Source organism: Physella acuta, unplaced genomic scaffold (genome assembly GCF_028476545.2).
Source record: "Physella acuta isolate Inbredline_101_S28 unplaced genomic scaffold, ASM2847654v3 ptg000970l, whole genome shotgun sequence".
Lineage (NCBI taxonomy): Eukaryota > Metazoa > Mollusca > Gastropoda > Physidae > Physella > Physella acuta.
In genome coordinates, this window is record NW_026732487.1 from 652,869 (window position 1) to 669,725 (window position 16,857).

The following is a 16,857-nucleotide window of genomic DNA, read 5'->3' on the forward strand; positions in this document are numbered from 1 at the left end:
AACAAAACTTACACCTCGTGTGATAAAATAGGTGAAGTGGGGTGACACCAAACAAAAAAATACTACCTTGCTCAAGGGGGTGACACCCAAACTAGTAATGCCACTATATATCATAGACCAGAGCTTCTACAGCCTATATATCATTACACCACCGGTACAACATGTAAGCTAGCTGGCCACATTACACCACAGCTACCATGTGGATGGTGTAAGTGTAAGGCAACATGTAAGTTAACTGGTCTGTAAGTGGCAAGCCACAGCTTCCAGGATAGACAGTTCAAGCTGAGAAGCCCCTGAGCTCTAACACCAACTGGACTGTTTAGTTCCAGTATCACTGACGTCACTTGTTTCTATTGCCGGGAATGATGAGTGACGTCCCTGCTCTTGTGGTAACTGACGTCACCCACACTGGTCTTGTATTTATGCTCCTTGTCTTAGGGTTTGGAAAGGGGAAGTTATGTAGCAGTACTAAAAGGTTGATTTTGATTATTGAACTTTACTTCCAGTAAAACCATCCAACCCACACTCGCCCTGTCAATACAAAAATCTCAAACTCCGGGTTAAAGTGTAGCAATTAACTGAGCAGGTCATTAACGAAAGTCTAATCATCCATAGCTAGACTTAATTACAACTCTGGCGACCAAAGAAAGTCGCAATTACACTGGAGCGAGCGAACACAGCCACTTATGTAAGGAAATCCCACTTGATGCCTCCAAGTGAGACTGCTACACACCAGCTCGTCTTTCTTTAGCTGCTGCCCAGAGCACGCGTGTCTTCAGCAGACAGACGAACCAATACGTGGGGATTTAACGTCATTTCTCACTGATTTCTCGCGGGATTTTGTGTGGACATTCACATGTTTATGAGGGGTAAGATAGTTGGTGTCATAGTGAAATAAATACCACGGGGTCTTTGTTAGATTGTGCCATATGCTACGTCATGAAACAAAGAATAATCAAGATACTTTGTCTTGATATTAGAACGGAGTTAAATGAGCTTAGCCTAAATTCAAATGTCTTTGTGATGGAGATGGTATATTTGGCACGTCAGAGGGTTGTGTTTGACAACAATTACTGAGCTCGCGGCTATTTACAAATGGTATTTTTTAAAATTGATTAGCCTAGAGCAGGGGTCTCCAAACTGCGGGCCGGATGCGGCCCGCGAGGTCCTTTCATCCGGCCCGCGGAGATCTTTTTGTCCATGGAAAAAAACGTTTGTTGGTGATGGCTGAGGAATTTTGCCCAGAAAAATCAAAGACATGCCTGGAACTAACTGGCCCCCGAACTGAAATTTGATAGTTAATGCGGCCCTCGGGCTGAAAAGTTTGGAGACCCCTGGCCTAGAGAATGAAATAAAGTACTCTTACTCTTACAATTTAAACAGTAGAAAATTGAATACTTATTTATTTAGGGTGTCATTTTGTATATTTAGAGCCACATATAGGGCCGTATATGGCTTAGGACTCTTGGCTCCGCCAAAAGACTCTCCGAGTGTACAGGAGTGTTGTAGACTTGGTCCGCTAGGAACGACATGCAGAGGCGGCCGCCCCGGGCACCGACCCAAATGGGGCGCCAAAATGGGTAGAACCAGCATGAATAACTATAGCCTGTATATAAAATCCATGGAAACGGGGGGGGGGGGGGGGAATGGATAGTTCGCCCCGGGCGCCGGAATGTGTCGCTACGCCTCTGACGACATGAGGTGAAGAGATTATATGATGCCCCCAACCTACTGGTTGGCTACAGGATAGGTCTAGCACCCGCTTACAGCCAGCCCCCCTCCACGCACATGCCCACCATCATTTACCAATAAATTTAATATATTCGATAATTATTATTTTCAGAATAATTTCGCCTTTTTGTTTTCACGAGTCAGCAAGTTCAGATGTGATTTTTACAATGGGTGGCAACCACTCCAAGTCCAAAAAATCCAGCCCTGACATTGAGCAGACGGGAGACGCCAACACACCTAAAGGTCTACAAAGTAAAAACAGTGTCAAAAAGAAGAAAGGAAACAGGAACAGCGTTAAAATCAAAACGGAAAAAAGGACCCTGAAAAAGCAAAAATCTGTTCGGGGCGCGGACTTTGAAAATGTGAACCCTGGCGATTGCCAGGCGAATCACAAGTTCAACTCCACCGTCTACAGGAAAAAGTCCTCCTGCCCTTCCTGTGACGCCAAGGACACTCTGTTGGGGAAAAATAGGTCAAGGTCAGGCTCGGATAAATCCCTCCGTTTCAGTGATTTTAACAAAGTTTTAAGACGAACCAAAATCTACGACTGGGAGACGTCACCCGTGGAGATACCTTTAGACGGTGTACCTGATGTAAGTGGCCCTATTGATATTTAATTTAAATAAAAAACACAAGAAAAAAAATAGAGCTAAATAAATACACATCTTCGAAAAGTTTAAAGCAAAATAATTCAGCATTTACCATTTACCACAGTAAAAACTACCCAGACCCATGACCCTACCCACCAGACCCTTAACCCTACCCACCAGACCCATGATTCTACCCACCAGACCCATGATTCTACCCACCAGACCCATGATTCTACCCACCAGACCCATGATTCTACCCACCAGACCCATGACTCTACCCACCAGACCCATGACCAGACCCATGACCCTACCCACCAGACCCATGACCCTACCCACCAGACCCATGACCCTACCCACCAGACCCATGACCCTACCCACCAGACCCATGACCAGACCCATGACCCTACCCACCAGACCCATGACCAGACCCATGACCCTACCCACCAGACCCATGACCAGACCCATGACCCTACCCACCAGACCCATGACCCTACCCACCAGACCCATGACCAGACCCATGACCCTACCCACCAGACCCATGATTCTACCCACCAGACCCATGACCAGACCCATGACCCTACCCACCAGACCCATGACTCTACCCACCAGACCCATGACTCTACCCACCAGACCCATGACCAGACCCATGACCCTACTCACCAGACCCATGACTTTACTCACCAGGCCAATGACTCTACCCATCCACACAGAAACGTAACTTAAAAACTTTGGACTTGAATCTTGTAGGCTGAATGGCTTTCGATACTTAAGTTGTTTTTATTAAACAATTGAACCAAGCGGATAAACATTAACTTCGGAATGTTATATAGTCAACATGTTTTTTTAAAAGTTTGATTAGTATTAAGTTGCGAGTTTACAAAGAAATTATCCACAATGGTTTTAGTTATGACGTCATAAGTTGTTTTGTCCTACTTTCGTTCGCCACTTAAGTATCCACTTGTTGTAAACCACATTAGCTAGCCTACAACTGTAACGACATAGATTTTTTTTAACATGTAGTAAAACACGTTAGCTACCCTACAACAGCAATGACCTAGATTTGTATTAACTTGTAGTAAAACACATCGCCTACTGAGTTTCTTCAAGTCTACCGCCCCCACCCCCAACGAAATGGAATTTATATAGAAAATATATACATTTAACAGTGTCCGCCCCCTGAAGAAAGTCTACCGCCCCTCCCCCCCCCCCCCCCCCCCCCCCGAAAATTGAAAGTGCCCCCCCCCCCCCCCCGCCCCTTGGAGAAAAAGTCTGGTAGAAACACTGATCGCCTGCAAGTGTAGTAAAACACATAACATGCAAATGCGACGACATAGTTTTCATAGGAAAAACAAGTCTAACTAGCTAAACAACGATCATGGGTTAATAAAGACGTTAAACCCTTATTTAATGTGTTTGTTTATATATATATATATATATATATATATATATATATATATATATATATATATATATATATATATATATATATATATATATATATATATATATATATGCAGCCAGAGCCGGAAGATATTTGCTATGTGTGTGGCGTGTACACCGGGCATCACGTGAGGATATGTCGAGTGTGTCTGAAGGCCTACCATGACGGATGTCTACAGAAGATCGGCCACCCGCTCAATGACAGGGCCAGGCATCTCATCGTCACTGGCCAGTGGAGCTGTCACCAGTGTGTAAGGCATTTTGTACTGTCTGACCTGACTGGCTGGCTGATGGACTGGAAAACTGACTGATGTCTGGCTGACTGGCTGTCTGACCGGACTGGCTGGCTGTCTGACGGACTGGCTGGCTAGCTGGATGGCTGACTAGCTGGCTGGCTGACTGGCTGACTAGCTTGCTGGCTGACTGGCTGGCTAAATGTCTGACTGACCAACTAATTAACAAACAGGCCAGCTGACTGACTGTATGAAATTATTTAGCCATCATGCCTAGCCACCCTCTCCCCTTCCTCTTTATTTATCAATACAACTTCAGGACGTACAGCCCCCCCCCCCACCCCCCAACACACACACTCACATCTGATGTCAGGCCGGTGGTTTGATATGGACGAGGTTTTCAAGTGACATGTACTGTTGCCACGATGGACGGCAATGAAAAATCTGGCACACATGGCTTATCACGTGTCGTAGTGTTTTGTGACTCACACTTTGAGTGAAAACAAGTTGCCTCCCCTTTTCTATGAATTTATGATCGAAGTGAAAACAAGTTGTCTCCTTTTGCCAAGTATCAATGTATTAAACACCCCAATCAATATTGTAGAACTAGACAGACATAGCTGTTTATGTTTAAAAAGGCAGAAAAAAAAAGTATTTTGCGGGGGGGGGGGGGGGGGGGGGGGGGGCGATGAAGTGTGAGCCACTATCAATATCGTTTAGGCGTTTATTACTTATTATAACGATTTGGGAAAGAGGGGGAGGGGTGGGAGGGAGTCTGCAAAACAGCGTGAATCATTTATGGACGACCTTTATACAAATAATTAATACGTTATTTACTTTTTTAAAAAATTGGTACAATTATCTGTCGTACTTATTTATTTGTCTTTTATACAATGCTTATGGTGCGAGTAAAAAAATGTATTTAAAAACTAAAAACCCTTTAAAAACTAAACACCCTTTAAAAACTAAACACCCTTTAAAAACTAAACACCATTTAAAAACTAAACACCCTTTAAAACTAAACACCCTTTTAACAACTAAGACCTCTGTTAAGAAAATAAAAACACGTTATTTTAATAGCTCCGTCGTGTTTTCCACCATGTTGCCGATTTGTCACTACAACCATAACAGTCATAGTTTCGTTTTTGTCAGGTGGCGTTGAACCATCTACTGACCCAGGAAGAGGTCAAAAAGGTCATGGAAGACCTAGAAGACTACGACATTTCGCGAGGTACGGAAGTTTTAATTAGCAAAAACTAATGTGGGGGAGGGGTGTGGTGGGGGGATAATAATTAAATCTGACACAAATGTGTTGACTAAAATATGTTTCCTTTAACAGAGAAGATATCTGAACAAGACTACCTAAGTTACTGTAAACAATCTCTAATCAAGGAGGGTAAAATATTCACTGCTGAGAAGGAGTTGAGCAGTAGTGAGAGATTTCGTATGGCAGCCCAATCTGGCTATATTAGCTGGAATGATTTCCTCAATATTGAGAGTATCAGGATCCTCAACAAACGATGTAAGGTGGGTACCGTCTACATTTAAAAAAAAAATCATTACTAAAAGTAAAGGCTGTTTTTATCTGATTAGTAATAATCTTTGAATAAACTGTAAATAATCAAATCCTTTTTATCAACAAGACAATAGCATGTAAAAAAAAAAGCGAAATAATTATGAAACATTTCTTCTCAAGGACTCCCTGGTACACTTGCTGACACAGGCCGAGATAGCAGAGGCCAGGAAGGCGTTTAGACAGCTAGACAAGCAGGGCATTGGTCTGGTGTCCAAGGCCGAGGTCCAGCTGTTTTTTGACGGGTTAGAGATAGTAGCTAATTTTAAAATTTATTAGCATTAGATTTTAAATTTAATGTGACCACACAAAAAACATACCACTATGTTATCCATTAATGTTCGCTTTTTTATTTTATTCGCTGTCAAGTGCCGATTGGAATGGTTGCAAACAATGCTGTTGAACACATAGGGGTGCCCATGTAATGTCAGGGAATCGGTTGGTTCATAGCTCTGTTGAGACACGCACAGCCATCCATGTAATGTCTACTATCAATGATTCTGTCCCTGTGGACCACACAACCACGCCTATTATATGTCTATGACTCCGTCCCTGTGGACCACACAACCACACCTATTATATGTCTATGACTCTGTCCCTGTGGACCACGCCTATTATATGTCAATGACTCCGTCAATCCCCAGATCCAAGTCTCGAGTCAGCACCTACTTCCCCGACAACAGCATCATCTACATAGACGAGGATTTAGAAAGGTCAGTTCTGCTTGATCACTCTACATTTGTGTCAATACAGTGCCGATTGGACATTTGACCACAGAATGAAAGTTACATTTAAATACAGTTGTTAATGGTGTCTTGTTAGACAATTTTGAGATCTGGTCATTACTTGAAACTTGATACATTCAAGCAAAATATTAAGATAATAAATGACATCTACTTTCAACAAAGTTCATTTTTCGAACCTGACGGTCCATGGGGCAAGTGAAATAGAGTTCACCTGTTTCTGTGACCACGGCATATAAAGGGATATGCCCAACAGACTTTACTTTTTCCTAACGTGAGTTAGATACCAATTAAAACTGGGTGGACTCAGGAACGTTATATTGACTTCAACCCGGATTCGAACTCGCGATTTTCGGGTTAGCAGTCTAGCGCTCTGCCGCTAGGCCACAGCCCAATACTTTCAACAGTAATACGACTCAAATTTTTGATTCAATATTTGTGTTTTATAATCCAATCGCATACATACTCTATGCCAGACATCTACAGCAATGGTTTCTATCCTTCTATCCTAGCCCCGTGACGTGGCCCGAGTTTCTACGTGACCGGGCCATCTACTATCTGGGCCAGCGGCCGAACCTGGGCAAGTACGCCAGCAGCGACAACATCGACAAAAACGAGAGCGCCATGTCGCCATCCTTCCACTCGCTAGACGACGACGATGACTACACCACCTGCGCCTCCGACACGGAGCCGTCCGCTAAAGGCGCCCTCATTCCGCCCTGCACCAACTCCTTCAGCGACTCGGCCGACGGCAACATGCCAATGTTGACCACCACCAGCACCATGCTGGAGGACTTTAAAGCGGAAATGGATAAATGCTGCGATAGACATAAGCTCAGCATAGATCAGCCTGACCTTGACCTAGAGGTGAGCTCTTGTTGTGTCAATGCTCAGCCTCACCTTGACCCTGACAAAAAACTTGACAACAAAAATAAAGGAGCAGACGAACCCAGTCCAAGACCCGCAGACGATCACTCACTCAGCGCGTCACCGCAGAGACTGAGGCAGTCGCCCTATAAGAACGAAGGGAGGCACCAGCCAATCCCGTGGGAGGATCTAGGCAACAAGCCGCAGCAGCAGACGACAGATGACGCATCGAAGCAGATGAACAGACGATCGGAAGTCATCCAGCGGAGACAGGTGGCGGTGACCAATGCGCGCGCTGTGTCACAACTAGGTTGCAGGCCAGGCAAGAACGTCATGGCCCCAGCCTATGGGAACTTGGTTGGAAGAGTAAACAGTGGGGAATGGGGATTTTAAATCAGTACAGTGGAGAATGGGGATTTTAAATCAGTACAGTGGGGAATGGGGATTTTAAATCAGTACACAGTGGGGAATGGGGATTTTAAATCAGTACACAGTGGGGAATGGGGATTTTAAATCAGTATACAGTGAGGAATGGGGATTTTAACTCACTACACTGTGGGGAATGGGGATTTCAAATCAGTATACAGTGGGGAATCGGGAGTTTAAATCAGTACACGGTGGGGAATGGGGATTTTAAATCAGTAACAGTGGGGAATGGGGATTTTATATCAGTACACGGTGGGGAATGGGGATTTTAAATCAGTACACGGTGGGGAATGGGGATTTTAAATAGATACACAGTGGGGAATGGGGATTTTAAATCAGTACACAGTGTGGAATGGGGATTTTAAATAGATACACAGTGGGGAATGGGGATTTTAAATAGATACACAGTGGGGAATGGGGATTTTAAATCAGTATACAGTGGGGAATGGGGATTTTAAATCAGTACACAGTGGGGAATGGGGATTTTAAATAGATACACAGTGGGGAATGGGGATTTTAAATCAGTACACAGTGTGGAATGGGGATTTTAAATCAGTACATATTTATGTAAACACTTTATTTAATTTTCTGCTTAATCATCATGTAGACATCATGGTGACCTCAGTATGACTGCCATATAAATATAAATAAAGAATTAAAGATTCTTAAAATGGTTAATAATTCATTTGATTTCCATCTTTAAGTCTGGCAAACTATTGTAAATTAATTATATACAAAACCGTGGGCCTCTCCTAATTCAGTAATGTTTACTTTATATTTTATTTTTGATATTCACAGGAAGCAAAACTTAGTTATCAATAAATACAAAATTACATGGAGTATGAACAGCATGATTTTCGTCTTATCGTCCTCAAGGCCGAAGTTACGAGATTCAAATTGTAAAAAAATTAATTGTTGAATTGCTTCATATGTTTTTAAAAGATCGAGATGGTCAAGCGTATAGATTTATAGATGGGTGATCCATCGAGTCAGAAACAGGGGAGCTGGAATGACGTGGCCGGCGATGTTGACAGTCATGATCCATCGGCAGAGGAAGGAATTAATATCAAACTTTTAGATGCAGCGCTAAAATATAAAATCAGCCTGGATGCTCTATTTTAGAAATGGGACGTCTATTTAGGCCCTGGGTCTTCTTGCAGTGGGGATTTGTTATTTTATTTTGGGTGGGGTGGGGGGGGGGGGGGCACACACAGCTTAGAAAATAAACGGTGATAAATGTACAATTTTTTTTAAAAATTCGACGTGATTTAGACATCAGGTTAATAGTCACATTAGATCACACCAGTTTAGTAGGCTGTCACATTAGATCAGTGGCGTAGCGAGGTCGGGTGTCACCCGGTGCGGCACTTAATGGTGTCACCCCCCCCCCCCCCCCCCTCAGAGGCGTAGCGACCCTTCCCGGGAACAAACTTTCAACTTTTCGGTTTTCACCCCTTCCTCTCAAACTTTCGATTTGCACCCCCCCCCCTCAAGTTTATCTATATATTTTGCTATTTTTTGCCTTGGTGTCACCCCCGTAAATGGCTCTGAAAACATGAAGCGTTTATTTTCGTTTAGAATAATAATAGGCCGTACCTGTCAATAAGTGGTGGGTCTCTGGCCTATAGGGACTTTCGCTAAAATAACTTGACGTTATGTTTACTGTTATTTCGTCACGCTTAGGCATTCTTATGTTAGAGACATGTTACCATCATTGACCACAGTCTGACCATCACACTTAGACCTGCCTATGTTAGGGACATGTTACCATCATTGACCACCACACTGAGGCCTGCCTATGTTAGAGACATGTTACCATCATTGACCATCACACTAAGACCTGCCTATGTTAGGGACATGTTACCATCATTGACCAGTCTGACCATCACACTGAGGCCTGCCTATGTTAGGGACATGTTACCATCATTGACCATCACACTGACACCTGCCTATGTTAGGGACATGTTACCATCATTGACCATCACACTGAGACCTGCCTATGTTAGAGACATGTTACCATCATTGACCATCACACTAAGACCTGCCTATGTTAGAGACATGTTACCATCATTGACCACAGTTTGACCATCACACTGAGGCCTGGTATAACTGTGGTAGAAAATGACAAGAGACAATTTCAGTCCCACTTGCCTATGTGAGTGTGTAGCAGGCTGAATAAATTGTTGAACAAGAACAAACATGCCCAGATTTTGTAGTGGTTTAAAAATATGACAAGATTCAGAGAGTAAAAAAAATATCAGGCTCAATATGTATTGTTTAAATATAAAATTTAATAACTGATTATCACATCACACAAATAATGTCCTAAACAGCTCTACACAGGTATTAATACATCAACAGCCACCAGACACAACACATCAGGCGTTCCAAATTAAATCAGTCACTACACACATACACACATAGTACAACTACGTCACGCACACGTACAACTATGTCACACACACATGTACAACTAAGCCACATACAACTACATCACACACACGTACAACTATGTCACACACATGTACAAGTACGTCACACGTATCACAACTACAGCCTCCACTTCTTGCTGGTGTGCTGATCTGGTTCTTGTCTGTTGGCTCGACTGTACCCCTCAATATCATGGTCTTTAGGGCTGGTAAAGATATACAGTAAATAAAATTATTTCCCTCAATATCATGGTCTTTAGGGCTGGTAAAGATATACAGTAAATAAAATTATTCCCCTCAATATCATGGTCTTTAAGGCTGGTAAAGATATGCAGCAAATAAAATTATTCCCCTCAATATAATAGTTTTTAGGGCTGGTAAAGATATGCAGCAAATAAAATTATTCCCCTCAATATAATAGTTTTTATGGCTGGTAAAGATTATAGCTTTAAGGGCTGTTGAAGATAATACAGCAAATAAAAATTATTGTAACAAATTTCAGGTAGGGGTGGGTGCGGGAGAGAACGTATACTTAGCCTGCATTCACCAGAAGTTTTTCTACTAGCAAATGACAAAACCTCAAGTTGCAAATTCAACAAGTTAGCTATAATGTTTCTTTGCATACTTTGTTATACTTATACAGCAACTAACGTCCAAAGCATAATCAAAAACTAATGACCAACAAACAACCATTTTGGTCACTGTTGGCTACAAGCCCTGGGATGGTAGAACAAAACCATTTTGGTCACTGTTGGCTACAAGCCCTGGGATGGTAGAACAAAACCATTTTGGTCACTGTTGGCTACAAGCCCTGGGATGGTAGAACAAAACCATTTTGGTCACTGTTGGCTACAAGCCCTGGGATGGTAGAACAAAACCATTTTGGTCACTGTTGGCTACAAGCCCTGGGATGGTAGAACAAAACCATTTTGGTCACTGTTGGCTACAAGCCCTGGGATGGTAGAACAAAATCATTTTGGTCACTGTTGGCTACAAGCCCTGGGATGGTAGAACAAAACCATTTTGGTCACTGTTGGCTACAAGCCCTGGGATGGTAGAACAAAACCATTTTGGTCACTGTTGGCTACATGCCCTGGGATGGTAGAACATAACCATTTTGGTCACTGTTGGCTACATGCCCTGGGATGGTAGAACAAAACCATCTTGGTCACTGTTGGCTACAAGCCCTGGGATGGTACAACAAAACCATTTTGAAACATGTCCCAGATCTAGGCATTTGTTACTTTTCAATCAAAAGGAATATTTGATGAGGAAAAAAATCAAATGACTTACAACTCAAACAATCTTGGGAAGTTGTCAATTTCTTCTTGTGTGTAGTCTGTCAGTTTCTTAGGGACAACTTGAACTTGACTGATCTGGCCTGTTATATTTCCAAGAATATCTTCAGGTATTTCCTGTCAAGTTTAATATACATCAACAGGTGTATGGCAGTTCAACACAATAGAATTTGGTACTAAGGAGAATTCTAATGAGAAAAGTTAAAGTTTTTTTCCAAATACAATTAGCCTAAACATTTAACTACTCATTTCCCATTTGAACAACTTACTGCGTCAGGAAATAAATGTAATCTGGCCATCATCTTTTTTCTGGTGGACAGGCCACTTAGACGACTGTACACAGCCTTCTCCATCACCTACATTGGTCAAGCACATTGTCATTAAAACTAATGATTTCATTATACACATTTTTATATTGGTTGATGATTTTATAAAGCAGCGTTGAGATGGTACAACAAGAAAACAAGTGTTGAGATGGTACAACAATAAAACAAGTGTTGAGATGGTACAACAATAAAACAAGTGTTGAGATGGTACAACAATAAAACAAGTGTTGAGATGGTACAACAATAAAACAAGTGTTGAGATGGTACAACAATAAAACAAGTGTTGAGATGGTACAACAATAAAACAAAGGTTGAGATGGTACAAGAATAAAAGAAGCAGCATTGAGATGGTACAACAATAAAACAAAGGTTGAGATGGTACAAGAATAAAAGAAGCAGCATTGAGATGGTACAAGAATAAAACAAGTAGCAGTGATGAAGTCGCACAAAATGTGAAAAAGAGAATTGACTTACCCTAGTGGGATCCAACTCATGGACTCGCCAGGCGGAGGCTCTAGAGAAACCACCAGCATATCTGGAGAACAACAACACCAAGTTTAAAAATGTGGGGAAATTTTTTCTCAGTACCTACCCTCTCTAGACTGCCTAGGATATCCTTGAGATTGGCATTGTGTGTGGGACAGTGTGTTTAACATTGTGCGTGGGACAGTGTGTTTAACATTGTGCGTGGGACAGTGTGTTTAACATTGTGTGTGGGACAGTGTGTTTAACATTGTGCGTGGGACAGTGTGTTTAACACTGCGTGGGACAGTGTGTTTATCTTTGTGCGTGGGACAGTGTGTTTAACATTGTGCGTGGGACAGTGTGTTTAACATTGTGCGTGGGACAGTGTGTTTAACATTGTGTGTGGGACAGTGTGTTTAACATTGTGCGTGGGACAGTGTGTTTAACATTGTGCGTGGGACAGTGTGTTTAACATTGTGCGTGGGACAGTGTGTTTAACATTGTGCGTGGGACAGTGTGTTTAACATTGTGCGTGGGACAGTGTGTTTAACATTGTGCGTGGGACAGTGTGTTTAACACTGTGCGTGGGACAGTGTGTTTAACATTGTGCATGGGACAGTGTGTTTAACATTGTGCCTGGGACAGTGTGTTTAACATTGTCAGGTGTTGCACATTACTGTGTCTAGTCTTGTCACCTGAGTGTATGTAATGAAGTTTTGTCACCTGAGTGTATGTAACTAAGTCTTGTCACCAGAGTGTATGTAACTAAGTCTTGTCACCTGAGTGTATGTAACTAAATCTTGTCACCTGAGTGTATGTAACTAAATCTTGTCACCTGAGTGTATGTAACTAAATCTTGTAACCTGAGTGTATGTAACTAAATCTTGTCACCTGAGTGTATGTAACTAAGTCTTGTCACCTGAGTGTATGTAACTAAATCTTGTCACCAGAGTGTATGTAACTAAGTCTTGTCACCTGAGTGTATGTAACTAAGTCTTGTCACCAGAGTGTATGTAACTAAATCTTGTCACCAGAGTGTATGTAACTAAGTCTTGTCACCTGAGTGTATGTAACTAAATCTTGTCACTTGAGTGTATGTAACTAAGTCTTGTCACCTGAGTATAACTAAATCTTGTCACCTGAGTGTATGTAACTAAGTCTTGTCACCTGAGTGTATGTAACTAAATCTTGTCACCTGAGTGTATGTAACTAAGTCTTGTCACCTGAGTGTATGTAACTAAGTCTTGTCACCTGAGTGTATGTAACTTAGTTTTGTCACCTGAGTGTATGTAACTAAATCTTGTCACCTGAGTGTATGTAATTAAATCTTGTCACCTGAGTGTATGTAACTAAGTCTTGTCACCTGAGTGTATGTATCTTAGTTTTGTCACCTGAGTGTATGTAACTAAATCTTGTCACCTGAGTGTATGTAATTAAATCTTGTCACCTGAGTGTATGTAACTAAATCTTGTCACCTGAGTGTAATAAGTCAGGTGTTGCACATTACTGTGTCTTGTCACCTGAGTGTAACTAAGTCAGGTGTTGCACATTAATGTGTCACCTGTTGACCCTGTTACCTGATTTTTAAATCCCAAGACAACTTAAAACTATATGCAGGATGTTGACATTTGAAGTCGCTTTGACGTCATGTTGCTACAAGATTACTGCTCAAACAAATAAACTATAGATACAATATTGCATAAACAGCCTGGTAGGTCATTCTTATGTACCCAGCTAATATGGGGGGATGAACTAGCAGGAAGGGTCAGCACAGATAATACTATAGTGCAAATATAATGCTGACCTGGTATGATGGAAGTATTTAAATGTCCTCCAATAGCGGCTTCTCATAGCAATGTCCTTTGTGTTGTAAACCACGACATGATCACCAACATCACCTGTTAGCGACAAAAATAAACAAGGGCTGTATAACAGATTCAACAATAAACAATGGCTGTATAATAGATACAACACTAAACAAGGGCTGTATAACAGATTCAATAATAAACTGGCTGTATAACAGAGTTAATAAACAATGGCTGTACAACAGATACAACAATGAACAATGGCTGTATAACAGATAAAACACTAAACAAGGGCTGTATAACAGATTCAATAATAAAATGGCTGTATAACAGATTCAACAATAAACAATGGCTGTACAACAGATACAACACTAAACAAGGGCTGTATAACAGATTCAATAATAAACTGGCTGTATAACAGATTCAACAATAAACAATGGCTGTATAACAGAGTTAATAAACAATGGCTGTATAACAGATTCAACAATAAACAATGGCTGTATAACAGATACAACACTAAACAAGGGCTGTATAACAGATACAACACTAAACAAGGGCTGTATAACAGATACAACACTAAACAAGGGCTGTATAACAGATTCAACAATAAACAATGGCTGTACAACGGATTATAATCAACTAAGGCTGGTCACAAGGATTTAATTCCAAGCCACCTGTAGCTGACCAATTGCCTGTAATTCCACAGGTGTAGATGGTGGTCTGCCTTGGTTAGACTTCTGTGGTCAACTCAAGGGTTGACCAGACCTGTCTTCACTAGCTGTGTGTGTGTGTGCTAAAGACAGGAGAGTATGTACTAAAGACAAAGAGAGTTTATCTGGTTAGAATGTAAAAGACTTACCATTTCTAAAATAAACAGGTTTATTCAAGCCTTGTAGGTATGGAATGATCCTATAAGCAGACTTGAATGGACACTGCTGGTTAGCATCATAAATCCACCAAGTCCTTGCCAGTGTTGCCCATTGCTGACATGAAAGAGTTCAGGAATTATTTGATAGATTTCCTTCTCAGCATTCTAAGCTGTTCTATTAAATACTTAGGCCCCTATTAAGTTCTCATAGTCTTTCAATAATATTTTTATTACATGTAACATGCTTAAAGTTGTGTGCATACATGATACAATATATAACAACTGAATCAGTGAACAATGTTGAGGGTGGATCTGTGTGTAATATTGAGGGTGGATCTGTAGATTCTTTAGGCTTTAGGCAGGTCTATTTAAATACAGATCTATATTTTACTGAGTTAAAATAAAAAAAACCCTGCTTTCTAATAATCCATATAACTGCCCAAACACGGTACAGCTAGTTTTGTCAGAAGAAGAAGGCTAAAAAGGAAAATAGGTCCAATTGCGCAGCTACATAAGAATAGGTTCATTAATTTGAGACCATTTTGCAGCTATTAATAGTATTGGAGTCCATTGTGCATCTATTAAGGTCATTGCAATTTGCATCTTCTACCATCCAGACCAGCACTGGATGAAGAAGCTTTTTCCGAGTAGCCACTTGGACGACTTGGTAAAAAATACCCCATCAATTCATTTGTAGCCTAATTAATAGTGACTCTAAGAGTCTAAAGTCTAAATATAGATCTAATTTGTAGGTTAATTTATAAGAAAATGTTCCGATTAAATGAAAACAGGAAGAAAATGTAAGATTACCAGTTAGTGTCAGAGGGTCAAAGTCACAAAGTGACAATGTCACAAAGTCAAAGAACCTGATTCAGTGCGATTGAAATTGAATCGTGATTCTTCATGATTCAGTCCCCAAACTACTTTGATGTGTTTACCTCTTAGGCCTATATTTTATAATTAGACTAGATCTATTTACAATAGTTCTATTTATAGTGTTAAGTAAGGAAATGTTATCTTTCTTATTCTAAAATCTAAGGACATTCTTAAAAGTTTTGTATGATTCTATTCTAGATCTAGATTAGAAGTTAGAAGACTCTCTGCTCTAGAGTTCTAGAGACTAGTGAACCCCACTCCAACTCCATCGAGATCAACCATGTCCTTCGACCTTCTCTCATATTACTATTTCATAGATCTAAATCTAATTCATAAATTAGTCATACCGTGTTTCCTAAAATTATTCTAAACCTTCATAAATCAAGAAGGCAAATTTAGACTTTAATCTAAGAGGTGTAATTATTATTAGTAGATCTAGATTATACTTAGTTTAACTTACAATAACCCTGTTGTGCGCCATGACACTCGCTTTTACCCATGGGCGATACTAATACTAAAATAGCACGATTATATCGTAACAGCAGTGCAAAGCAATAATTTAACGTATCGATACTGTTATATAGTCATAAATGTAAAAAAAAAAATCTAAAATATCGCATTTTAGCTTCGGCTTTATTATCTTATTTTACTTTTAAAATTAAGTTATTAGTTCTTACTAATACATAAATATTTTGATAAGATAAATAAACAAAGTTTGATTATCTTATCGTACTGACTTAGAGATGCGGTAGCAGTGGCGGAACTAGAAACAATATGTCATGTGTGTGAGTACACAAGTCTTTTTTAGTCTGTTTTGAAAATCTGTGGGTCTCATTTTATGTCAAAAGTAGGCCCTATATGAAACAGGAAAGCTTGTTAATGTTATGGTTAATGATTAATGGTTCCTCGTGTTATGTTTATTTCTGTTTTTTTTTCGTATTTATATTATTAATTTTAAATAAATGACTTTTTATACTATGTCCTTCTTTGGTATGTACCTTATAAAAAATAATAATTAAGAGAAGCAATTGATTTTTAATTTGTTCAGTACAAAACTATTAAAAGCAGCTTATTGGCACTCTTAATTGACTATAATTGAAATAAGTCATGGAAGTGGTTTGAACGTTTGCCTATCTTTTAAACTACTGCTCATGTAGATTTTTTTCTCTACGCAATAGGGCCTAGTG

The 16,857-nt window shown here is 40.5% G+C and overlaps 2 protein-coding genes across 3 annotated transcripts; one reads left to right on the plus strand and one right to left on the minus strand.

Moving 5' to 3' along the window:
- The first annotated feature begins 648 nt into the window (after positions 1-648).
- On the plus strand, positions 649-8,519 carry LOC131954074 (PHD finger protein 24). Of its 2 annotated transcripts, XM_059317585.1 has the most exons (9): positions 651-869; positions 1,844-2,324; positions 3,839-4,012; positions 5,147-5,225; positions 5,334-5,521; positions 5,691-5,812; positions 6,212-6,280; positions 6,823-7,177; positions 8,402-8,519. In XM_059317585.1, the coding sequence occupies exons 2-9, from the start codon at positions 1,899-1,901 to the stop codon at positions 8,423-8,425; spliced, it is 1,437 nt and encodes a 478-aa protein (XP_059173568.1). In that variant the 5' UTR covers positions 651-869; positions 1,844-1,898; the 3' UTR covers positions 8,426-8,519. The 2 variants fall into 2 exon arrangements, with proteins under 2 accessions (XP_059173567.1, XP_059173568.1); XM_059317584.1 differs by lacking the exon at positions 8,402-8,519 and having other exon boundaries at positions 649-869; positions 6,823-8,394.
- A 1,355-nt stretch (positions 8,520-9,874) lies between these two features.
- LOC131954067 (large ribosomal subunit protein uL13m) lies at positions 9,875-16,209 on the minus strand. Its single transcript, XM_059317567.1, has 7 exons — positions 16,131-16,209; positions 14,786-14,909; positions 13,926-14,019; positions 12,131-12,191; positions 11,600-11,686; positions 11,326-11,447; positions 9,875-10,238 (listed from the first exon to the last, which is right to left on the minus strand). The coding sequence occupies exons 1-7, from the start codon at positions 16,149-16,151 to the stop codon at positions 10,154-10,156; spliced, it is 594 nt and encodes a 197-aa protein (XP_059173550.1). The 5' UTR covers positions 16,152-16,209; the 3' UTR covers positions 9,875-10,153.
- Positions 16,210-16,857: the final 648 nt, after the last annotated feature.